Source organism: Geotrypetes seraphini, chromosome 2 (assembly GCF_902459505.1).
Source record: "Geotrypetes seraphini chromosome 2, aGeoSer1.1, whole genome shotgun sequence".
Classification (NCBI taxonomy): Eukaryota; Metazoa; Chordata; class Amphibia; order Gymnophiona; family Dermophiidae; genus Geotrypetes; species Geotrypetes seraphini.
In genome coordinates this window covers 506,142,993-506,169,414 of record NC_047085.1, presented here as the reverse complement: position 1 = coordinate 506,169,414, position 26,422 = coordinate 506,142,993, and the positions used below count along the sequence as shown (strand labels likewise).

The following is a 26,422-nucleotide window of genomic DNA, read 5'->3' as shown; positions in this document are numbered from 1 at the left end:
TTGAAATATAAGAACACACAGTATACACACATCGCAACTGAGCCGATGCTTCTTCTCTCTCGGACACTGCAGGAGTATAGTGACTGTTCTAAATGAGCGAGGTTTTGCAATACAAATACGTATAGTATTTTGTATTAAAGGTTTTGGGTTGTGAAACGAATCGTCTGAGTTTCTGTTATTTCTTATGGGGAAATTGGCTTTGATATACGAGTATTTGGATTACAGGCAAGCTTCTGGAATGAATTATGCTCGCAAAGCAAGGTTTTACTGTATTTCATTTGGTTTTTATTACCACTCATTCATTTATCCTTATTTGCATTTTGTTACCTCCACAGGATATTTATTATATGACACTCTAACCTATTACAATTATATGTATATATTTTCTTTTTTATTTAACTACACCTGATTAGATGTATTATATGTAAACGTTATGTTCTTTTATGTTTAAATATATTTATTACATTTTTCAAAGATGTGCCAGCAAATCAGACAAAAAGTGATAACAGTATTCTCCCCTTCCTCCAGACATCCCCCATGTTAGGTTCTTTTATGTATTATTTTGCAACAATTAACAACATTGGAAAGGTATTAATATTTTAATTTCTCACACCCCTCCTCACATCTATAAAGCTCTCCCAAAACTGCATGCAGAATTTTGGTCATGTACCCAAATTACGTGATCCAGACTAGCAATGGAAAACCAGATTATACCCAAATTACATGAGCAATTGAATTGTTTGGATCTGCACCTGAAACCTTACTTGCAAACCAAAAAAGGGGCGGGTCATGGGAGTGTAACAGGATTAGCAGGAGAGGTCGGCATAGAAACACCCAGAAGATTCATTTTCACTTTGGCCTGATCCTGTTAACTCACAGAATCAGAGAGCAAACTATTTATTAGGAATAAAGCAAACTTCAGTATTTCCACACTTGTCCTTCTTGGTTTACAGTTGCCTCACACGCTGTTTATTCATTTAATTCGGTTTCTATCCCGTTTTCCCCAAAGAGTACAGAGCGGGTTACAGGATAGACGTACATACTATATAGTTAACAGGTTATGACTTGCCATAATTACAGCACATGTTTACAATATAAGATTTTACCATAACTTGACACATAGTAGGGGGTCTAATATTAATATACAGTCTACAGGTCACAATTTGCCATAGTGCAAAACTGATCAATACAAGATTTTTCCTAATGTGACACCAATAAACATTTCTTTAAAATCCATGGGTCACGGGCAGGTGAGTTAGGTGAAGAGGTATGTTTTTATCGATTTCCTAAAGCTGAGGAGTCCTTCAAGGAATCTGATTTGTGGGGGCAGTTGGTTCCAGTGGCTCGGTATGAAGTGGGAGTAGAAATGTCATCAGTACACGTATATGGTTTGCACCCTGTGTGGATCACTTGGTGTTTTTTTAGACCTGAACGGAGAGTGAAGCTTTTATTACACTCAGTACACGTATATGGTTTGTACTCTGTGTGGATCATTTTGTGCGTTCTTAGATTTGAAAGTTGAGTGAAGCTTTTATTACACTCAGTACACATATGTGGTTTGCACCCTATGTGGATCACTTGGTGTTTTTTAGACTTGAAAGTTGAGTGAAGCTTTTATTACACTCAGTACACAAATGTGGTTTGTACCCTGTGTGGATCATTTTGTGACTTTTTAGACTTGAAAGTTGAGTGAAGCTTTTAAAACTCAATACACTTATATGGTTTGCACCGTGTGTGGACCACTTGGTGTTTTTTTAGACTTGAAAGTTGAGTGAAGCTTTTATTACACTCAGTACACGTATGTGGTTTGTACCCTGTGTGGATTACTTGGTGTTGTTTTAGACCTGAAAGGCGAATGAAGCTTTTATTACACTCAGTACACGTATGTGGTTTGTACCCTGTGTGGATCATTTTGTGACTTTTTAGACTTGAAAGTTGAGTGAAGCGTTTATTACAATCAGTACACGAATGTGGTGTGTACCCTGTGTGGATCATTTTGTGACTTTTTAGACTTGAAAGATGAGTGAAGCTTTTATTACACTCAGTACACGAATGTGATTTGTACCCTGTGTGGATCATTTTGTGACTTTTTAGACTTGAAAGATGAGTGAAGCTTTTATTACACTCAGTACACGAATGTGATTTGTACCCTGTGTGGATCATTTTGTGACTTTTTAGACCTGAAAGGAGAGTGAAGTTTTTATTACACTCCATACATGTATGTGGTTTGTACCCTGTGTGGATCACTTGGTGTCTTTTTAGACCTGAAAGGAGAGTGAAGCTTTTATTACACTCGGTACACGTATGTGGTTTGTACCCTGTGTGGATCACTTGGTGTTGTTTTAGACCTGAAAGGAGCGTGAAGCTTTTATTACACTCGGTACACGTATGTGGTTTGTACCCTGTGTGGATCACTTGGTGTTGTTTTAGACCTGAAAGGAGAATGAAGCTTTTATTACACTCGGTACACGTATGTGGTTTGTACCCTGTGTGGATCACTTGGTGTTTTTTTAGACCTGAAAGTTGAGTGAAGCTTTTATTACACTCGGTACACGTATGTGGTTTGTACCCTGTGTGGATCACTTGGTGTTGTTTTAGACCTGAAAGGCGAATGAAGCTTTTATTACACTCGGTACACGTATGTGGTTTGTACCCTGTGTGGATCACTTGGTGTCTTTTTAGACTTGAAAGTTGAGTGAAGATTTTATTACACTCAGTACACGTATGTGGTTTGTACCCTGGGTGGATCACTTGGTGTTGTTTTAGACCTGAAAGGCGAATGAAGCTTTTATTACACTCGGTACACGTATGTGGTTTGTTCCCTGTGTGGATCACTTGGTGTTTTTTTAGACCTGAAAGTTGAGTGAAGCTTTTATTACACTCAGTACACTTATATGGTTTGCACCCTGTGTGGATGACTTGGTGTTGTTTTAGATTTGAAAGCCGAGTGAAGCTTTTATTACACTCAGAACACGTAAATGGTCTGTACCTTGTGTGGATCATTTTCTGACTTTTTGGAGTTGAAAGCTGAGTGAAACTTTTATTACACTCAGCAGATGTAAATAGTTTCTCATTTTTATGATCACTTTTATGCAGTTGGAGTTCTTTCTGGTGTTTTTTTCCTTTCTTCTTGCCATGGAGGAATTCAGAAGTCACTTTACCACTATTATGAATTTGGAAGGGTCTCTCTGCTAGGTGTCTCTTGTCCTCAGGGATGTTACCATCATTTATCTCACACATAGTGACTCCCTCCTTTGTGGCTCCTGCAGGGTTTCTCTGTTCCTTTGATCCCTGCTTAGAATTCTTTGTTATGTTGTCAGGTCTCAGGGAAATATTCTCATAGATATTTTCTGACTCTGTTTGGATTTGGTCCATTTCTACCGAATCTTCTCTTTGACTCTTTATTCTCTGCCATTCAGGTCGGATCTGATGATCTGCTGGATATAAACAGAAGTTATTTCTCATGAGTTAGAAAACAGCAGTGGTTTCTAAGATAAGACTTATATATAATGAAAGATAAGTTATACAGGACCAGAATTGTCAGTTTCCTATTTGCAAAACATTTTTGAGCATTTATCTTTAGACAGTGCAAGTTTGTGAGCTGTTCCTTGGAAATGGCAGTGAGTAGAGTTAAGGGAGTTAAGGGACGATGGGACAGACAGGTGGGGTTGCTCCGGAGGAATTCTTAAAACATGGATTCTCGAGGGTTCTTGAGTGGGCAGACTTGGGCTATCGGCCCTTTTCTGCCGTCATACTTTATGTTTCTATGTTTACGTTCAAACTGTTTATTAAAGTTACAATAAACATACAAAAGCAGCAGAAATATGTACAGAGGAGGGGAGAGCAGAAAGGAGGCAAGGGTGAGCTGTGCGAGGCGCTAGGGGAGCGGAGAAGCGCTAGCACAGCTGAAGGAGGCATCAGGGTAGCGGCGAGAGTCGCTCCGCCCACCCCCATCGCGTCAGCAGCTTGCGACCGGGCTCCTCCATAAAAGGAGGCGAGCCAACGGGCGCTGCTGCTGCTAGCACTGCACGAGGCAGAGGCAGGCATCGGAGAGGAGGGGAGAGCAGAAAGGAGGCAAGGGTGAGCTGTGCGAGGCGCTAGGGGAGCGGAGAAGCGCCAGCACAGCTGAAGGAGGCATCGGGGTAGCGGCGAGAGGAGCTCCGCCCACCCCCATCGCGTCAGCAGCTTGCGACCGGGCTCCTCCATAAAAGGAGGCGAGCCAACGGGCGCTGCTGCTGCTAGCACTGCACGAGGCAGAGGCAGGCATCAGAGAGGAGGGGAGAGCAGAAAGGAGGCAAGGGTGAACTGTGCGAGGCGCTAGGGGAGCGGAGAAGCGCCAGCACAGCTGAAGGAGGCATCGGGGTAGCGGCGAGAGTCGCTCCGCCCACCCCCATCGTGTCAGCAGCTTGCGACAGGGCTCCTCCATAAAAGGAGGCGAGCCAACGGCGCGCAGCCATTCGGCGCGCGGCAAAGCGAGAGCGCCTTTGCGAAGAGCCTTAAGAAGAGCCCAATCCAGGGCAACAGGACACTGTAGGGCAAATCCTTTATTCCAGACACTCTACTGCTCAGATCTCTCTAATAACCTAACTTTTCAAATTTACCCCTCAGAGGCCCTAAGCTCACATACTCTTATACTACCTCTCATACTATCTCTCATACTCTCACATTTACTCTCTTTCTTACTCTCATACTATCTCTCATACTATCTCTTATACTCTCACATTTACTCTCTCCCTTTTTGTTGTTATGGCAGGGCGAACAAGGAGTATGAAACCTACAAACAAGGTCGGCATCCCCTGCATGGAGGTAATCCGGGAGATGACCTCAGCCTACGCACAGACGGAGGAGAACACAGCACCGGGAAAGGACGTCTCCGTGCAGACCGAGGCCATCCCACAGCAGTACATTACGGCCTCTACACAGACAGAGGAGATCGGCCAGCAGGATGACGACATCGTGCAGGAACTAAGAAGCCTCAGGGAGGAGGTGAAACGTCTGAGAGGCATCAGAGAGGATGAGGCCTATATAGATGGGATAGTGCAGGAACTATCCCAAATCTCAGAACGAGCCCATGACGGATCTCCCATGATGACTCCAGGGCCGTCGTCAAAGAAACCAACTGTTGCAGTTCAGGAGATGGATGGAGACACTGACTCCTGGCAGTTAGTGACCTCCTCCACAGGTAAACGTAGGAGACCCCCCCCCCATTCACAATCTCTTCACCTTCTCACTCTTTCTCTCACCAGGGCAGCTCCACATTGACTCCACATCTGAGCCTGAAGAACAGATTCCAGGTCTTGCAGGAAGAGACTACCGACGCAGATATGGACCAGGATCAGCACACATCTCCATCTCCGGGCACAATGGATCGACACCCCCAAAAGAAGCGTAGAGTAATAGTCATTGGGGACTCCATGTTGAGGGGCACCGAGGGACCAATATGCAGACCGGATATGCAGTCGAGGGAGGTCTGCTGTCTGCCCGGAGCCAGAATAAGAGATGTAACCACCTGTCTCGATAGACTTTTCAGGCTCCAGGACCACTTCCCCATGCTGCTCATCCACGTAGGAACAAATGACACTGCCAAGAACACCCTGGAGGACATAACTACAGACTTCGGAGCACTGGGAAAGAGACTGAAACAGACAGGAGCACAGGTAGTATTCTCTTCCATTCTTCCTGTTAGGGGCAGAGGAAGGGGCAGGGACGAATGCATCCAGAAGACGAATGAGTGGCTGCAACGATGGTGCCAGGAAATGAACTCCGGATTCCTGAATCACGGAGAGGCATTACAGGGACTACAGGGACCAGACGGACTCCACCTGACCAACAGTGTTAAGAACGTCTTCGGACACAGACTAGCCCGCCTACTTCAAAGGGCTTTAAACTAGGTAAGTCGGGGGAGGGTACCCATTTTTACACCGGAGCAGTAAGTAACAATCCTGATGTGGCAAACCAAAACTCCGCTTTCAAGTCTGAGGTAAGTACCCTTAATGCAAAAGAATCGCTAGGAGACACTTTAACTCCAATGGGTGGCTCACTACAGGAGCTTAAAAATCAGAAAGAGTGGAGAGCTATGTATGTTAACGCACGCAGCCTAGGGAATAAATTTTTAGAACTAGAAACAGAAATAGTTAATGCAGATCTAGACGTAGTAGCAATATCCGAAACATGGTTCACAGACTCTCATGGGTGGGCTATAACTATACCAGGATACAAACTGCTTCGGCAAGACAGAGAGGGTAAGTTAGGAGGTGGGGTAGCACTTTACATCAAAGAGAACATCAAGACAACCAGGATCACGGATGTCAAGTATACTGGGGAATCCATCTAGGTAAACCTGGCCAGAGGCGGAGAAAAATGCCAACACCTTGGTGTGGTATACAGACCCCCAAGACAATCGGAGGACATAGACACAGAATTAATTGAAGACATGGAGAATATCACCTTACGGGGGGACGTAGTTCTGTTAGGAGACTTCAACATGTCTGATGTAGACTGGAACACACTCTCAGCGACAACTTGTGATAGCAGAAGGATATTAACGTCCATGAAGGGAGTATGGCTCAAACAACTGGTACTAGAGCCCACAAGGGCCCAGGCCATCCTGGACCTGGTACTTATGAACAGGGAAAGCGTCTCGGAGGTCTCGGTGGGAGAAACGCTAGCCACTAGTGACCATAACATGGTATGGTTTAACCTTAAGAAAGGCTTCCCTAGATCACAAACAAAAACAAGGGTACTCAATTTCCGGGGCACCGACTTCACACGCATGGGAGATTTCATCTATCATACACTGCAGGTTCAAAAAGAGACTGATAATGTGGAAGCTATGTGGTCAACCTTGAAATCGATCCTTCATGAGGCAACTATCCGCTACATAAAATCGGTAACCAAACAACAAAGGAAAAAGAAACCCCAATGGTTCACAGATGAGGTCTCGTACCTAGTCAAGGAGAAGAAAAAAGCATTTCTCTCATACAAACGCACCGGGGAAAAAGAAGCTAACATTGAATACAGGACAAAGTCTGCAGCGGTCAAAACAGCAGTCAGGGAGGCCAAACTTCGAACGGAAGAAACTCTAGCAAAGAACATTAAGAAAGGGGACAAATCTTTCTTCAGATACATTAGCGACAGGAAAAAGAACGCAAACGGGATAGTACGCCTTAGAACACCAAACGGGAATTATGCGGAAACAGATTCCGATAAAGCCAAAATACTGAATGATTACTTCTGTTCAGTCTTTACATGCGAGGCACCGGGACAAGGGCCACAGCTGGAAGCAAAGCAAAGCATGGAAGACCCATTTCAGAATTTTGAGTTCACACCAGCTGATGTTTACAGAGAACTGTCAGGACTCAAGGTGAACAAAGCCATGGGACCGGACAATTTGCACCCAAGAGTGCTCAGAGAGCTATGCGATATTTTGGCGGAACCGTTAGCCATGCTCTTCAATCTCTCCCTGAGAACGGGGAGAGTCCCCCTGGACTGGAAAACTGCCAACGTTGTTCCTCTACACAAGAAGGGATGCAGAGCGGAGGCTGCGAATTACAGACCAGTGAGTCTCACATCAATAGTGTGTAAACTCATGGAAACCCTACTTAAAGGCAAACTGGACACAATACTGGATGAGGGGAATCTGAGGGATCCCTGCCAACATGGATTCACTAGGGGCAGGTCATGCCAGTCCAATCTTATCAGCTTCTTTGACTGGGTGACAGGAAAGCTGGACTTGGGAGAGTCTCTGGACATAGTGTACTTGGATTTCAGTAAAGCCTTTGACAGTGTCCCACACCGTAGACTATTAAACAAGATGAAATCAATGGGGTTAGGTGAGAAACTAACTGCATGGGTCAAGGAGTGGCTGAGTGGAAGACTTCAGAGGGTGGTGGTCAATGGCACCCTCTCTGAGACATCGGAAGTGACTAGCGGAGTGCCGCAGGGCTCAGTCCTGGGACCATCCCTTTTCAACATATTCATAAGGGACTTGACCCGAGGACTACAGGGTAAAGTAGCACTGTTTGCCGACGACGCCAAGCTGTGTAATATAGTAGATGAAAGCAATCTCAAAGATAGTATGATGCAGGATCTGATCACATTGGAAAACTGGTCCTCAACATGGCAGCTGGGCTTCAACGCTAAGAAGTGTAAGGTCATGCATCTCGGTAGCAGAAATCCATGCAGAACATACACCTTGAATGGAGAAATACTAGCTAAGACTTCAGAAGAACGGGACTTGGGAGTGATCATCAGCGCAGACATGAAGGCTGCCAAACAAGTAGAGAAGGCCTCATCCAAGGCAAGACAAATGATGGGATGTATCAATAGAAGCTTCGTCAGCCGCAAACCTGAAGTCATAATGCCACTCTACAGAACCATGGTGAGACCTCATCTGGAATACTGTGTGCAATTCTGGAGGCCACATTACCGGAAAGATGTGCTTCGAGCTGAGTCGGTCCAGCGGATGGCCACTAGGATGGTCGCTGGACTCAAGGGTCTCTCATACGAAGAAAGACTGGGCAAGCTGCAGCTCTATACCCTAGAGGAGCGCAGGGAAAGGGGTGACATGATCGAGACATTCAAGTACGTCACAGGTCGTGTAGAGGTGGAAAACGATATATTCTTTCCCAAGGGACCCTCGGTCACAAGGGGGCACCCGCTCAAACTCAGAGGAGGGAAATTTAGTGGTGACATCAGGAAGTATTTCTTCACAGAAAGGGTGATAGATCACTGGAACAAACTTCCGGTGCAGGTGATCAAGGCCACCAGTGTGCTCGACTTTAAGAATAAATGGGACATCCAGTGGGATCCCTGCGACGGTCGAGTTAAGGAATTAAGTCATTAGCACTCAGACTTAATAGGGTGGGTAAATGGAGTGGGCAGACTTGATGGGCTGTGGCCCTTTTCTGCCGTCATCTTTCTATGTTTCTATGTTTCTAGGTCAGAGAAAACAGGGAGAGCTGGAGCAAATGTCAAGAAATTGTCCATCATCGCCTAGCTAAATACAGATATGCTTCTAATATCAGCATAAACAGAGCAAAGAAACACAAGAAAGGCACAGGCGGTGCAGCGAGTAGACAACAACTCTCCAAACTCTCCCCTTCCCGCCCAACTCTCTCCCCATCCCTCCTCCACCCAACCCAACACCCCTCCAAAATAAAATTAAAAAAAAGGAGATGATGGAGAAAGCAAGAATGTGTACGGCTGATAGCAGAGAACTGCAAGCGCTGACCTATGAAAAGGCATAGACAATATATACAAAGATACCATACAAACAGAGCCCTGTACTCTGATGAGCCCTGAGAAGAAATGCCAGACCTCTCCCCTCCCCATCCCCTAACTAAAATTAGAATAAAGAGAAATAAAGGAATAGGAGGTCTTCGGCCAGGGAGGGGCACCCCAGAGCAACAACGCCCACCGCTCCATCAGGTCAAAGCCTCAGAGTATTAAGAATCGAACTCCGAATTCTAGGAGACAGAGAATAGATATAGGGCCTCCAGACCCGCAGAAAAATCTTGGATTGACGAAAGGAAGCACGCACCTGACCCCTCTCTAGTAACATCAAGGTATGCAGCCGATTGCGCCAGGCCCAATACGCAGGAGGGTCAGCTGACACCCACTCGGTCAAGATAATCTTCTTGGCCACCAAGCCCGCCTTCCGCAGGAATAAACTGCCTACACCAGGCAATAAATGAAAAGCCTCAAATTTGTCTAAAAGAAACCCCACTGGTGTAAGAGGAATGGAACAGCCCAACAGAGCCTCCAAAAAGCGGACCACCCTCCTCCAGAAGGACTGAACAATCAGACAACTCCAAAAAGCGTGAAAGAAGGATTTAGGGGCAGCATTACATTTCTCACATTGAGCCGAGTCGGTCAAGGGTACGCACTCATGTACTAGCACAGTAAGTAATTTTCCAGGAGAGGTGAATCGACACTCCATTTCTGAGACCGAGGTAAGTTCACACAGTAAAAACAATCATACAAAAGCCACTCAAACTCAGGCGGGAAATTCTACACAGGGTCTTAGCAAACATAAAGTATGGAGGGCTATGTATGTTAATGCACACAGCTTAAGCAATAAAATTCTAGAATTAGAGACAGAGATAACGAACGCCGACCTCGATGTAATAGCGATATCTGAGACTTGGTTCACAGACTCACATGGGTGGGACATGGCTATACCAGGATACAACTTACTTCGTCGGGACAGAGAGGGAAGGATAGAGGGTGGGGTAGCACTATACACTAGAGATAACATCAAAGTCACCAGAATCACAGATGTCAACTACACCGGGGAATCACTCTGGGTGAACCTGGCCAGAGGAAACGAAAAATGCTTGTATCTGGGTGTAGTATACAGGCCCTCAAAACAGCAGGAAGACAGGGATATGGAACTAATCAAAGACATTGAGAACATCACTTTACGCGGGGACACGGTTCTGCTAGGGGACTTCAATATGCCCGATGCTGATTGGAAGACACTTTCCGCTACTACCAGCGGCAGCAGAAGGCTTTTAACCTCCATAAAAGGGGCGCGACTCAAACAAATGGTGCTGGAGCCCACCAGAGATCGGGCGACACTGGACCTGATACTCACCAACGGAGAAAGCGTTTCAGAAGTTTCGGTAGGCGATACACTAGCCTCCAGCGACCACAACATGGTATGGTTCAACATCAAGATAGGCTTCACTAGATCAAACACAGCAACAAAGGTCCTCGACTTTCGGGGCACTGACTTTAAACGCATGGGAGACTTTGTCCATCAGGCGCTACAAAACCAAGCTGAAACCAATAATGTAGAGGCTATGTGGTCAATCCTGAAATGCACCTTGCATGAGGCAACAAACCGCTATATAAAAACAGTAAGTAAACGACGGAGGAAGAACAAGCCCCAGTGGTTCTCTGCAGAGATCTCGGATCTTGTCAAGGAAATAAAAAAAGCTTTTATTTCCTACAAGCATACAGGAAACAGGGTGACAAAAGAAGACTATCTGACCAGGTCTAAAGCAGTCAAAGCAGCAGTCAGAGAGGCCAAGATTCAAACAGAAGAACAACTAGCGAAAAACATTAAAAAAGGGGATAAATCCTTCTTCAGATACATTAGCGACAGGAAACGAAACACAGATGGGATAGTACGTCTCAGGAAAACAGACGGGACCTATGCAGAAACGGATTCTGATAAAGCCAAACTACTAAATGAATACTTTTGCTCAGTCTTTACTTGTGAGGCGCCGGGGACCGGTCCACAACTGCAAGCAAGGCAAACCACGGAAGACCCGTTTCAAAACTTCAAGTTTACACCCAGCAGCGTCCATGGCGAACTATCAAAGCTCAAGGTGAACAAAGCCATGGGACCGGACAATCTACACCCCAGGATTCTTAGGGAGTTGTGTGATGTCCTGGCGGAACCACTATCCGTGCTGTTCAATTTTTCCCTAAGTACCGGAAAAGTCCCCATGGACTGGAAAACAGCTAACGTCATTCCATTGCACAAAAAAGGTTGCAGAACGGAAGCTGCGAATTACAGACCGGTCAGTCTCACCTCAATAGTGAGCAAACTCATGGAAAGACTTATTAAACAAGAATTAGATACGATCCTGACCGAGGAGAATCTACAGGATCCCCAGCAGCATGGATTCACAAAGGGAAGGTCCTGTCAATCCAATCTGATCAGCTTCTTTGACTGGGTTACAAGGAAACTGGATATGGGGAAGTCTCTAGACGTCGTGTACTTGGACTTCAGCAAAGCTTTTGATAGTGTCCCGCACCGCAGATTGTTGAGCAAGATGACTTCGATGGGATTGGGAGTGATATTGACGACATGGGTCAATGACTGGTTAAGCGGTAGAATCCAGAGGGTGGTTGTTAACGGTACCCCCTCCAATACATCGGAGGTGACCAGTGGAGTGCCACAGGGATCGGTCTTGGGACCGATCCTTTTCAACATATACATAAGAGACCTGACTCAAGGGCTTCAAGGTAAAATAACACTATTCGCCGACGACGCCAAACTATGCAACATAGTAGATAAAGCACCTTACCCGACAGTATGGAGCAGGACCTGCTCTTATTGGAACATTTGTCCTCGACTTGGCAGCTGGGCTTTAATGCCAAAAAATGTAAGGTCATGCACCTTGGCAGCAAAAACCCATGCAGAACTTACACTCTGAATGGTGAGACCTTAGCTAGGACTAGGGCAGAACGTGATTTGGGAGTAATCATTAGTGAAGACATGAAAACTGCCAAGCAGGTGGAGAAAGCTGCATCCAAGGCTAGACAAATGGTGGGATGCATCCGTAGAGGTTTCGTCAGCCGGAGGCCCGAAGTCATAATGCCCCTGTACAGATCCATGGTGAGACCTCATCTTGAATATTGTGTTCAATTCTGGAGACCACATTATCAAAAAGATGTGCGGAGAATCAAGTCGGTTCAGCGAATTACCACCAGGATGGTCTCGGGACTCAAGAACCTCCCATATGAAGAAAGACTGAATAAACTGCAACTATACTCGCTCGAGGAACGTAGAGAGAGGGGGGACATGATTGAGACTTTTAAATATATCACGGGCCGCATCGAGGTGGAAGACGATATCTTCCTTCTTAAAGGACCTTCAACCACAAGAGGTCATCCGCTGAAAATCAAAGGTGGGCAATTTCATGGCGACACCAGGAAGTATTTCTTCACCGAAAGGGTAGTCGATCATTGGAATGAACTTCCATTGCAGGTGATTAACGCCAGCAGCGTGCTCGATTTCAAAAAGAAATGGGATATATATGTGGGATCTCTAGCCGGGTGAAGTCTGGGGGTGGGTCATTAGCGTGGGCAGACTTGATGGGCTACAGCCCTTTTTTGCTGTCATATTCTATGTTTCTATGTTTCTATATAAGGCAGAGCGGAACAGCTGAACCTTTGTGAAGTAAGCCCTATGGAGCACCCGAAACTGACATTCCCGTAGTTCAGCAGAAACAGAAATAGTTGGGATGCGCCGAATAAGACCTCCCACATCCAAGTCCGCCGGGAGAGGCCCAAATCCGGGGCCCACCGTACACACAAAGAGTCCCAAGAGCGAGGCGGGGCCAACAAACAGAGGGCTTTATGCAACGCTGAAACTGAAAGCCCCCCTTCTGCAAAACTAGCGAAAAATGAGCGAAGTCGGCCGCCCAAACCCAGCTGCAAATCCTCCGCCCTCAAGGAATGAACATAATGGTCTAATTGTAGATATGCAAAAAAGTCAGTTTCCCGAATCCCCGTCCGGAGTCGAAATGCCGGCCAAGAGCAGAGAGTCCCAGCCTCGGTGAGGACATGCTCCAAAGTAGTCATTCCAAGTTGGGCCCAACGCCTAAAGGAAGCCGAAGAAGTACCTGGCAAGAACTGAAGATTTCCCTGCAGAGACAACTGGTCAGATACCCCCGGCCTCCCTCCTAAATGCAACACCAAAATCTTCCAGATATCACGTAAAGATCCTAACAACAAGCTAGAGCGCAAGGAAGAAGGCACGGAAGACCGAGGCGCATGTAACAGGGAAGATAAATGCCAAGGAGAATAGTACGCCCGTTCATAAGCAAAGCAAGTATAAACGTCCTGGTCCAGAATCCAATCCCCAAGATAACGGAGCAGGCAAGCCTGATTATATTTCTGCAAATCGGGGAGACCCATGCCCCCCCTCGACCAAGACCCAATCAAAAAGCGGAACTGCATCCGCGGTTTTTTCCCATTCCAAAGGAACCGAGAAAGAAGTCTATAAAATGCCCGAAGATCCGTCTGCAATAAACGTATAGGCAATAACTGCAGGACATACAGCCATTTGGGAAATATAATCATATTAAAAAGGTGAATACGACCATGCACCGAAAGGGGAAAAAATCTCCACTGGTCCAGCCGTTGACGAGTATAATCAAAGAGCAGGCGTAAGTTTGTCTGCTTAAGGGAATCAACCGAAGAGGTCAATTGGATTCCTAAGTAACGAAAAGCACCGGTCGCCCAACGCAATGGGAATATCCCCGGCCAGGAATCCCGGACCTCCGGGGAGGTTGGAAGGGCTAGAGACTTGTCTAAATTCAACCGGAAACCGGAAAAATCCCCATACTCAGCTATCGTCATCAAAAGAGCAGGCAAGGTTGTAACCGGATTAGTAAGATGTACAAGGAGATCATCCGCAAAAGCAGAACATAAGAACATAAGAACATAAGAACATAAGAACTGCCATCTCCGGATCAGACCCATGGTCCATCGAGTCCGGCGATCCGCACACGCGGAGGCCCACTCAGGTATACACCTGATGTAGTTTTACCACCCATATCCCTCTATGCCTCTCATAAGAACATAACATAAGAACTTCCTTCTCCGGATCAGACCTTCGGTCCATCAAGTCCGGCGATCCGCACACGCGGAGGCCCTGCCAGGTGTACACCTGGCTTAATTTATAGTCCACCATATCCTTATATGCCTCTCTTAAGGAGATATGCATCTAGTTTGCTCTTGAAGCCTAGGACGGTCGATTCCGTCATAATCTCCTCTGGGAGGGCATTCCAGGTGTCAACCACTCTCTGAGTGAAGCAGAACTTCATGACATTAGTCCTGAACCTGTCCCCCCTTAGCTTCATTACATGTCCTCTAGTCCGTGTCAAATTGGACAATGTAAATAATCTTCTCTGCTCTATTTTGTCGATTCCTTTCAGTATTTTGAAGGTCTCGATCATATCCCCACGCAGTCTCCTTTTCTCAAGGGAGAACAATCCTAGTGTTATAAGTCTGTCCTCGTATTCCAGTTTCTCCATACCCTTCACCAGTTTTGTTGCTCGTCTCTGCACCCTCTCCAGCAGTTTTATATCCTTCTTTAGGTAGGGAGACCAATGTTGGACGCAGTATTCCAAGTGGGGTCTGACCATTGCCCTATAAAGCGGCATTATAACTTTCTCCGATCTACTCGAGATTCCTTTCTTTATCATGCCCAACATTCTATTTGCCTTCTTTGCCGCTGCCGCGCATTGTGCCGACGGCTTCAGGGTCCTATCTATCAGTACACCCAGGTCCTTTTCTTGTTCACTCTTCCCCAGAGTTGCACCTGACATTGTATACTCGTATTCCTTATTCTTATTGCCTAAATGCATTACCTTGCATTTCTCCACATTGAACTTCATCTGCCATTTCTCTGCCCATGTTTCCAACCGACACAAGTCGCTCTGGAGTTTCTCTCTATCCTCCTGCGATCTGATCGCCCGGCATAGTTTTGTATCGTCTGCAAACTTGATGATCTCACTGGATGTTCCTTCCTCCAGGTCATTGATATAAATATTAAAAAGGATCGGCCCAAGTACCGAGCCCTGGGGTACACCACTAGTCACTTTCTCCCAGTCGGAGAACTTCCCATTTATGCCCACTCTCTGCTTTCGGTTTTCCAGCCATTTGCCTATCCATCTTTGTATATCCCCCTCTATGCCATGGCTTTGTAGTTTCCTGAGAAGTCTTTCGTGTGGAACTTTGTCGAACGCTTTCTGGAAGTCCAAGTATATTATGTCCACCGGCTTCCCACTATCAATTTGCTCGTTCACGGTCTCAAAAAATTGGAGTAAATTCGTCAAACATGATTTCCCTTTCCTGAATCCATGTTGACTGGGTTTCATCAAGTCGTGTGCGTCCAAGTGCCGGACTATGCTATCCTTGATCAGTGCTTCAACCATCTTGCCGGGGACAGACGTAAGACTCACAGGTCTATAGTTGCCCGGTTCCCCTCTCGATCCTTTTTTGAAAATTGGGGTGACGTTCGCTATCCTCCAGTCGTCCGGTATCTGTCCAGTTCTGATTGTCAGGTTTGCAAGTTTTTGCAATAACTCTCCGATTTCAACCTTCAATTCCTTTAAGACTCTCGGATGAATCCCATCCGGTCCAGGGGATTTGTCACTTTTAAGTTTGTCGATCTGATAATATATCTGGTCTAAGTCCACTTCAACTGTGGTGAGGCTGTCTTCTGTTTCTCCTGCAAACACTTTCTCCGCTTCAGGTATTGTTGAGGTGTCCTCTTTCGTAAAGACGGACGCAAAGAAGGAATTTAGTTTGTCTGCGATTTGTTTATCTTCCTTGATGTACCCTTTTCTTCCCTGGTCGTCCAGGGGTCCCACTGCCTCTTTTGCAGGTTTTTTCCCTTTCACGTATCTAAAGAAGGGCTTGAAGTTTTTGGCCTCCTGGGCTATTTTTTCCTCATATTCCTGTTTTGCATCCCTCACCGCCTTGTGACATTTCTTCTGATCATCTTTATGTTTGTTCCAGGCTTCGGTTGTCTTTATGCATTTCCATTTTTTGAAAGAGTCCTTCTTTTCTTTTATGGCTTCCTTCACCTGTATGGTAAGCCATGCCGGTTCTCTTTTTCTCTTTGTTCTCTGATCTTTGGAAATCCTCGGAATGTAGAGATCTTGTGCTTCTGTGATAGTATTTTTCAGTAGGGTCCATGCCTGATCAACCGTTTCAAGTTTGTCCACCATCTTCTCGAGTCGTTTTTCTACCATGGCTCTCATGCTATCGTATTTACCCTTTTTAAAGTTCAAGGTGGTGGTTAAGGTTTTGGCATGTTTCCCTTTCCCGATGTCAAGTTTAAAGTTGATTACATTGTGATCACTCGTTCCCAGTGGAACCATGACTTCCACTTCTGTTATCGGTCCCGTGAGGCCATTTAGGACCAAGTCCAAGGTGGCGTTGCCTCTTGTCGGCTCTTTTACCATTTGTTCCAGGAAGCAATCCCCTAGCACCTCCAGGAACTTGGCTTCCTTGCCGCAGTTGGAGGTTGCTAGTTTCCAGTCTATCCCTGGGAAATTGAAGTCTCCCAATATAATTACATTGCCCGTCTTGCATTCTTGTTTGATTTCCTCCATCATTTCTGAGTCAGTTTCCTCCGCCTGTCCTGGGGGACGATAGTAAAGGCCAATTTTCGTATCTGCACCATATTGACCAGGAATTTTGATCCAGAGTGACTCAAGCTTCTCTTTCATTTTCTGTTGTAACCATTTCAACAGAATCTATTCCCTCCTTAACATATAGAGCAATACCTCCACCTTTCTGCCCTACTCGATCTCTTCTATACAGTTTGTATCCCTGTAGTACTGTGTCCCATTTGTTTTCTTCATTCCACCATGTTTCTGTTATGCCAATGATGTCCAATATGTCATGTCTTGCTATTGTCTCTAGTTCCCCCATTTTGTTACCCAGACTTCTAGCATTCGTATACATACATCTAAGTTCCCTTCGTGTTACCTTTTTGGACCTTCTACTCTTGGCTGTCCCTGTAGTTTCAATTACGGTATCATTTACTGCTCCTGTGTTATCACCCTTGTTTGCTGTGTGGTCGTCCCCTCCTGTGTCTGAGTTGTCCCTTCCTGCTTTTTCTCCCTTATTGGCTGTGAGGTCGTCTTCTCTTGTGTAGGAGTAGTAGTCCTTGGCTTCTTCGCCGGGGCATCCTGCTATCCGTACCATCGACCGGTGGTCGACTGTCGGCTTTCCCCTATCTTTCAGTTTAAAGCCTTCTCGATTGCCTTCTTCATGTTGCCTGCCAAAACTCTTGCTCCTTCCTTGTTGAGGTGTAGTCCGTCCCTTCTGTAGTACTTGCTTTTTCCCCAGAACGCCGTCCAGTTGCGCACGAAGTCGAAGCCTTCTTCTTCGCACCATCGTCTCATCCAGGCGTTGATTACTTGCAATTCCCCTTGTCTCTTTCCATCCGCTCTTGGTACTGGGAGGATCTCAGAGAAGGCCACCTTCACCTCCCTGATCTTCAGTTGTCTTCCGAGTGAGCGGAGCTGGCCCTTCATCTCTTCCCTGTCATACTTCCGCCCGCTCACATCATTTGTTCCCACGTGGATAAGTACAGCGGTGTCCTCTCCCCCTGCTCCATCTATGATCCTGGAGATCCTGTTGGTCACATCCTTCACTCTTGCTCCAGGCAGACAGGTGACAACTCTGTCCTCTCTTCCTCCTGCGGTGTGGCTGTCCACATGTCGTATGATGGAGTCGCCTACGATGATCCACAAACCACAAAAGACTCCCGACCAATATGAACCCCACTAATGTCAGGGTTCTGCAACACTTCCCGAATCAACGGATCCAACGTAAGAACAAACAATAAAGGGGACAAAGGACATCCCTGCCGCGTACCTTTCCAAATATCAAAAGACTCAGAAAGGATACCATTCACCCAAAGTGCCGCCGACGGGGAAGCATAGAGAGCAATAATGGCCTCGAGAAAGAACCCATCAAAACCATAATGCCGAAGCGTGGCAAACATGAAGCGCCAAGAGACCCTATCAAAGGCCTTCTCTGCATCAAACTGACCAACAAAAAGGCACGCGACGAGAAGCGACAAACTCCAAGGAAGTCAAAAGACGGCAGATGTTTCTGGAGCTCTGGCGGGTCCGAACAAATCCAACCTGAGAATCATCGACCAGGTCAGGGAGGACTCGAGCCAATCGGTTGGCCAGAATTTTCGCAAAAAATTTGGCTTCCAAGTTAAGGAGGGAAATCGGACGATAGGAACCCGCCAAGGTGGGATCACGTCCCGGTTTCAAGAGTAGCACAATGTGAGCATCGCGTAAAGACAATGGCAGAGATCCCTGTGCAACGTAAACAGTAAAGGTGGAGGCCAGAAGAGGAGTGATCTCCAACGAAAGCAATTTATAGAATTCAGCTCGAAAGCCATCCGGTCCCGGTGCCTTCCACAACTGACTAGATTGAATTGCCAAGGCCACTTCATCAGTGGAGATGGGCACATTCAACCGCTGTTGTTGAAGAGCAGTCACTCGAGGCACAGAAACATTATCTAAATAAAGAGCACTAGGTAGGTCCAGCTCGTCAGACCAGGAATATAACTGCTGATAAAAGGTGCGAAAAACCTTCACTATCGCAGCATCCGAGCCAACCAATTCGCCCCCCTCCCCCACCACCCGCAGCACTCTGCGAGGACCGTCCGCCGTACGTGCCAGATTAGCTAACAGCCTACCCCCCTTATTGCCATGCAAATGGAATTGATGTTTAAAATATAGCATCGAACGAGCAGAGCGAGCCTGCAGCAACTCATTCAATGAAGCCTGAGACGCCAATAGATTACTACGTCGCCAAGGTGTCGGAGCACAAGCATACCACATCCGAGCAGCCCTCACCTGTTTTTCTAAGCGTAAGATCTCCCGATCCCGTGCCCTCCTCTTGAAACTAGCATACGCGATTATTTCCCCACGGAGCACAGCCTTGGCTGCGTCCCAGAACAGGACAGGATCATCCATATGACCCACATTGTGAAGTTGATAATCTGTCTACTTCTGAAGCAGATGATCAGAAAACCCTGGGTCTTTGTACAACGCGGGCGGGAACCGCCATCTCCGGGAGCCCACATTTTCCGACCCTACATCCAAAGTACTCCAAACAAAAGCATGATCAGAAACGCAATATGGGCCAATCCCCGTATCTCTTACCGAAGAGAAAAGGCTAGAAGAGAAGAGCCAATAGTCAATCCGGGATTGGGTACCATGAGCCCGAGACAAATGTGTATAATCACGTTCCCCGGGATGCAACGTGCGCCAAATGTCCACCAGATCTAAAGAAGAACACAGCAGGGGAATACCCTTAGAAGAATCCCTGCGCTCATGGGGACGGGGATCAGACTTATCTAAACAGGGATCATGGACAATATTAAAATCACCTCCCATCACCAATTGTACACCAGAATACCCGGTCAGCGCTTTAAACAAGCGAGTGTAAAATACTTTATCATAGACATTCGGTGCATAAATATTACAAAGGAGAAAAGACTTTTATGTTTCTATGTTTATAAAAGTGCCAAAAATCTGAGTGCTCCAACAGTAATCTACAGCTTTGTAAGTATAGGAATCACCCACAGCCCACTCATTCCCTGCCTATTTGCACACCACCCCTTGCACTTATACACAATAGCTCTTAGGAACTTGGACCAGGTATACTACCATATCGAAAAACTTAAAAGTGACAAATCTCCTGGACCGGATGGAATTCACCCGAGAGTCTTAAAAGAATTGAAAGTTGAAATCGGAGAGTTATTGCAAAAACTTGCCAATTAGAACTGGACAGATACCAGACGACTGGAAGATAGTGAACGTCACGCCAATTTTCAAAAAAGGATCGAGAGAAGAATCGGGCAACTACAGATCTGTGAGCCTTATGCCTGTCCCTGGAAAGATGGTTGAAGCACTGATTAAAGATAGCATAGTCCGGCATTTAGATACACACGACCCGATGAAAGCAAGTCAACATGGCTTCAGGAAAGGGAAATCATGTTTAACGAATTTACTTCAATTTTTTAAGACCATGAATGAACAAATTGATAGTGGAGAACCGGTGGACATAATATACTGAGACTTCCAGAAAGTGTTCGACAAAGTTTCACACAAAAGACTTCTCAGGAAACTACAAAGCCATGGAACAGAGGGGGATATACAAAGATAGAGAGGCAAATGGCTGCAGAACAGAAAACAGAGAGTGGGCATAAATGGGAAGTTCTCCGACTGGGAGAAAGTGCCTAGCGGTGTACCCAAGGGCTCGGTACTTGGGCCGATCTTATTTAATATCTGTATAAATGACCAAGAAGAAGGAATATCCAGCGAAATCATCAAGTTCGCAGACGACACAAAGCTATGCCGGGCAATCAGATCGCAAAAGGATAGCGAGGAACTCCTGAGAGATTTGTGTCAGTTAGAAAAATGGGTGAAGAAATGGCAGATGAAGTTTAATGTGGAGAAATACAAAGTGATGCATTTAGGCAGTAAAAATAAGGAACACGAGTATAGAATGTCAGGTGCAACTCTGGGTAAGAGCGAACAAGAAAAGACCTGGGTGTACTGATAGATAGGACCCTGAAACTGTCAGCACAAAGAAAGCAAATAGAATGTTGGGCATGATAAAGAAGGGAATCACAAGTAGATCGGAGAAAGTTATAATGCCACTTTATAGAGCAATGGTCAGAGCCCACTTGGAATACTGTGTCCAACATTGGTCTCCCAACCTAAAACTGCTGGAGAGGGTGCAGAGACGAGCAACAAAACTAGTAAAAGGTATGGAGAAACTGGAATATGAGGATCGACTTAAGAGACTGGGATTGTTTTCCCTTGAGAAAAGAAGACTGCGAGGGGATATGATCGAGACCTTCAAAATACTGAAAGGAATCGACAAAATAGAGCAGAAAAAACTATTTACATTGTCAAATTTGACACAGACAAGAGGACACGGAATGAAGCTAAGGGGGGGCAAGTTCAGGACTAATATCAGGAAGTTCTGCTTCACTCAGAGAGTGGTTGACACCTGGAATGCTCTCCCAGAGGAGATTATTGCAGAATCAACCGTCCTAGGATTCAAAATCAAACTAGATGCACATCTCCTTACGAGAGGCATAGAAGAATATGGGTGACTAAAAATTACGCCAGGTGTACACCTGACAGGGCCTCCGCGTGTGCTGAACACTGGACTTGATGGACCGAAGGTCTGATCCGGAGATGGCAGTTCTTATATTCTTATTAAGGATCCAAGCCATTGAAGGTTTCTTAGGCGGCTTGATATTGTACAAACCCTTTCATTAATCTAGAAATCAGAGGATGTACTGCTACAGGCTTGTGTGTGAAAAACAATTATAGCACCGAGATGAATCCTCACTGAATTAGTCTTTAATTCAGAATTAGAGAGGTGTAGGAGATAATCCGGAACAGAATAGGTCACTGGATCCAGATATTTGGCATTACACCATAAGGAATAGCGAGTCCACTTGAAATGGTAGTGCTGTATTGATGGCTTTCTGGAGGCTTCAATAATAGCCGACACTGGTGCAGAGAGCAAAAGGGTATCTACTGGTTGGGAGAGAGATACCATGCTGTGAGAGCTAAAGAAAGTAGATTGGGATGCAGTAGAAAGCCCTCGTTCTGTGACAGTGGTGTTGGAAAGACTTGCAAAGTGATTGACTTCTGTTTGCTCATTTGTAGGCCACTGAGGTGCGATGAGTATCATGGTGGCTGATTCCTGTTAAAATTTGAGAAGTGCTGCCATGATTAAAGGAATTGAAGGAAATGCATAGAACATTGCCATTTCTAAGGAACTACTCTAAACCTTACACTGCCTAGAGATGAATGCTTAAAAAAATGTTTTGCAAATAGGACACTGACAATTCTAAAGTCATCCTCTCCTCATTGAACAGCTCTCTGAAATTGGCATGTACTTCAAAGGAGTTTCTCCACGCACATTCAGAGACTGATAAAATGCATGATATAACCCCCTTTTCAACGAGCAGCCCTAGTAACTTCACAAAAGCAGTTTTCCCCCTAAGGAGGTCCTGTACTTAAGAACATAAGAAGAGCCTTACTGGTTCAGACCAATGGTCCATCAAGCCCAGTAGCCCGTTCTCACGGTGGCCAATCCAGGTCAGTTGTATCTGGCCAAACCCCATATTCAGTTTGAGATAGCAGTGAGATATCCAGGCATCAATCTCAGATAAGACATGCTGAGACTAGGATCTGGATTCCTGTAGAAATATCTGGTGTGGAGAGGTAGATCTGGATCTGGGAGTCTTCCCAGTGATAATTCTCATCTCTTTTGGAATATCATAGCATTCCTATTGCACTGGAAGTAAATTTATCTCTTACCCAGAGAGATCAGCATCTGATAATTATCCTTCATCACCTCCCTGTAGAGCTTCTTCTGCTCTTCATCTAAATACGCCCACTCCTCCTGGGTGAAAGAGATAGTGATGTCCTCAAATGTCACCTGCTTCTAAAATATAAACCAGAATCACACTCAGCATCTTCTGCAGCAACACTTCCATAAAGAAGCCTCCCAGGGTTGGTGCTCATTGGGGAGAAGGAAAATGTACTGGTGTACATAATTTACAATGACGTAACACACTACCCAGGGCCGGATTACCCAATAGGCCAAGAAGGCAGTTGCTTAGGGCCCAAAATGGTCAGGGGGGCCCACAAAAAGAGACCTCTCAAAAAAAAAACATTTTTCAAACAGCGACAGCCTAGCTCCCACCAGCAGCAATCGGCAACACCGGGCCCCCCCCCTTCGATCGGCAACACTGGGCCCCCCTCTATTGGCAACACCGGGCTCCCCCACTTGATCGGAGAAACAGAGCCGGCGACTGCTTTCTCTCTTTCTCCCGCTGCTGGCGAAACCTGTAAACAACTTGAACACACACCGCAGGGCTCTAACAGTGCTTCCCTCCTCTTCCATCAACCAAATGAGAAGTTATGTCATGAGGGCGGAGGAAGGAAGCCGTCAGCGGCACGCACACTGTTAGAGCCCTGCGGCGTGTGTTCAAGTTGTTTACAGTCTTTGGCAGGGGCGGCAGAAAGCAATAAATCAGTGGAAGTCGGCAGGCCTGGGAGGGGAAGATGGAAGGGCAGACGAAATACGGTATGTTGGAGCAGGGGATGAGAGGGAGGGAGAGAAGGGGAAATGTTGGACAACGGCAGGAGGGGCGCTAGATCATAGGGTGACGGGGGGAGAGAACAGCAGGAAAGAGAGCGGAAGCAATCTTCGACCCTGAGGGGGAGGGAAGAGAGGTGGTGAGATGATTGATTATGGGGAGAGGGACAGGAGGGAAGAGAGAAGGGATAGGAAGATAGTGAAGGAAAAAGGACAGGGAGATGTCAGGAGAGGAAATGCTGGGCTACAAGAATGGAGGGAGGGGAATATGCTGGAAATTGTGGGACCGACCAAGGGACGGAGGGTGGCAAGGACTTGAATGAAAGGAAGATAACCTCTAGCCCCTCACTGCTGCTTTCCTGCATGCGCTCGACGCTGACGGCACAAGTTCTTCCCACTTCCATCATCTGCCCTCTTCTCTCCCTCCCTCCACCCCAGGCAATTCACTGAGGGGGGCAGGATAACTGATGGAATTGCCTGAGGTGGAGAGAGAGAGAGAGAGAAGGGGGCAGATGATGGAAGTAGAGAGAACTTGTGCCATCAGCTTCAGGAGCCCTCACCTCATCACCACTGATGCTACTTTCCCATATGCTGGATGGGGGGAAGAAGATAGAATTAGTGAGATAGAGGAGGGATGAAGGAAAGGGGTGGCAAGCTGTGAGTAGACACAGTAAAAAGAAGGAAACTGAGGATTGAATAGTAAGAAAGAATTTAATTTAGACGGAGGCAGGAAATAGAGAAGGAAGAACAGAGAAGGGAAGAGAGAGGAGAATTCCCAGAAACGGGGGAGACAGATATCAGGTCTGAGTGGAGTAAATGAGAAGAGAGAGACGCTAAAAACCACAAGGGGAGAGAAGGAGAGATGGAATGAGAGATCCCAGACCATGGGGGGGAACAGAGGGAAGATGATGGATGCTAGACCAATAGGGGGCGCGGGGGAGCAGGAGGAGAGATGGCAGAGGGAGGTAGATATTTTCTGGAAGGGGCAGACACTGGATAGAAAAAAGCGAACGACAAGAAGATGAGCAGAAACCACATGACAAAGGTAGAAAAAAAAAATCTATTTTATTGCTTTAGGATAAAGTAATATTGTAGCTGTGTTGATAAATGTTTAGAAATAGAAATGGTGATCCTTGTACTGGACTAATTTTAATATATTTTTGGCTAACTTTCAGAGACAAAATTCTCCTTCCTCAGGACAGGATACTGACCTAAGGAAAGAAAAGAGGGTTTGACCTCTGAAAGCTAATTTAAAAATGTATTAGTCCAATAAAATGGTATCTTATTTTCCATTTTTTGTTTTATTTTTATTTGTTAATTTGTAACGTGATTTGTTATTTCTCTTTTTTTCAAATCTGCTATCTTTATATTTTGTTCAGTATTGGGGGATATGCACCCCTGTTTCTTCACCCCTAAACTGTACCGTTCCTTCAGTTTATAACACAAGGCAGAATGCTGAATGCTTTGCACTGCTCCAATGGTCACAGAATTCCTATGATTGTCTGAACATCACAGAACATTCAGCCCGCCAGCCAGCGCTAAAAACCTCTTCCGTGCTTTTGTAAAAAGGGGGTGGGGAGTTTAGTTTGTGATTACTTATTCCATACTGGGTGAGGGTGGTTCTGTGTCCTGTGTGTATGAAAGATATGGTTTTCTGTTAGCGTTGACCAGCCTTGTTTGGCGAAATGCATCAGGCATGGTTCCTGGGAGCACCTTGAATATACCTGATTTGAATCTCTTTATTGGCTGCCGATCTTTTGTTCCACGTTGGATTCTTTGGTGGACCGCTTGCCTTGTTGTTTTGTTACAAATTAACATACATGGAGTGGAACATACTAGAGGAATTACCCATATGTACGTATTTTTATACATACATATGGGTTACAGTTTGACAACAGAGTGAGGCAGTTGAGAGAAGTTGCAAACTTGGTTATTAATATAGACTTATGTTTCGGATAGTATTACTGCTTTACAATGCATTTGAACACTTTTATATATGTATGGAAAGGGTTTAAAGTTAAAGTCCTGGGCAAAAGGGGGGTTTTGTTCAGAGATGTTTGGGGCTTGCATAGAACTAAAACTGTACACTGGTACTGGTATGGTAATCTTTGTTTTGAATTTTATAATAAAAGAAAAAAAGAAATACAAGTGGAAATAAAGAAGTAAAGAAGAAAACAGGTAAATAAATGTGTGGGGGGGGGGCAGGGTATGGGTAGGATGTGGGTAGGACAGGGCTAGGGTGCCCTCAATTAATTAATCCTGCCTTGCACTATCCCAGAACAGAGTTATATTTCAGGAGACCTCCCAGTGCTGGGATTCATGAGGTAAAGAGAATTGCTTTTGGGTGTATATCATTCACAACCACATAACACTCAGCCCCAGAGCACTTCTCAACGCTGGACTCAGCAGGGCAGAGGGAAAGATTTCTGTGTGTATATAATTTGCAGACCCAGAGCAGGACTATAGCAAAAGGAAGCAGTCACATCCCACAATCTCCCCTTGTGAGACTCTGATCTCTCTCCTTCCCCTCAGGAGGGTCCCAAAGTGTCTTTCCTCAGTCCAGGTCTGCTCAGGGTCCTGACTCTGCACTATCCCAGGTCAGAAAGCTGCAGCAGTGTTGTAACAAGAAGGAAGAAGCTGGGGGACTCTCCTACCTGGGCAGAAGCTCCCTCGGGCATTTTCCTCTCTGCTTTTGTTCTTTCCAGGATTAGAAATGAATCTGGGGCTCTTTCTCCGGCTGAGGGTTTCTCTCCTGTCGTGTGGCAGAAGGAACAAAGAGACAGGAAGTGAGATTTGGAGCTCTAAGGCTCGTTTCCTGTTGGGTACAGGCTGATGACATCACAAAGGGGAGGCGGTGCTTCACACTGATTGAGAGACGCAGACTTGTCTTCTCGGTTCTGCTCCTTTCAGTGCTGATTGGTCAGAAATTGATCCACTATCACTGAGAGGGAGAGGAGGAGGAGGAGGAGTTTCAGCTCCTACTGGCACTCATTGGTCAGAATGA

At 45.9% G+C, this 26,422-nt stretch overlaps 1 protein-coding gene across 1 annotated transcript; it reads right to left on the bottom strand.

The window, feature by feature from the left end:
• Positions 1–675: 675 nt before the first annotated feature.
• Positions 676–26,406, bottom strand: LOC117354960 (zinc finger protein 501-like). Its single transcript, XM_033932918.1, has 4 exons — positions 26,073–26,406; positions 22,635–22,761; positions 2,208–3,434; positions 676–689 (listed from the first exon to the last, which is right to left on the bottom strand). The coding sequence occupies exons 1-4, from the start codon at positions 26,094–26,096 to the stop codon at positions 676–678; spliced, it is 1,392 nt and encodes a 463-aa protein (XP_033788809.1). The 5' UTR covers positions 26,097–26,406.
• Between the last annotated feature and the right edge of the window lie 16 nt (positions 26,407–26,422).

Coding starts and splice junctions, on each gene's coding strand:
- LOC117354960 (XM_033932918.1), bottom strand. CDS start 26,096: ATGCCCGAGGGAGCTTCTGCCCAG. Junction 22,762..26,072: donor CCGAGGGAGCTTCTGCCCAG/GTAGGAGAGTCC, acceptor TTTATATTTTAG/AAGCAGGTGACATTTGAGGA. Junction 3,435..22,634: donor TCAGATGCTGATCTCTCTGG/GTAAGAGATAAA, acceptor TATATCCAGCAG/ATCATCAGATCCGACCTGAA.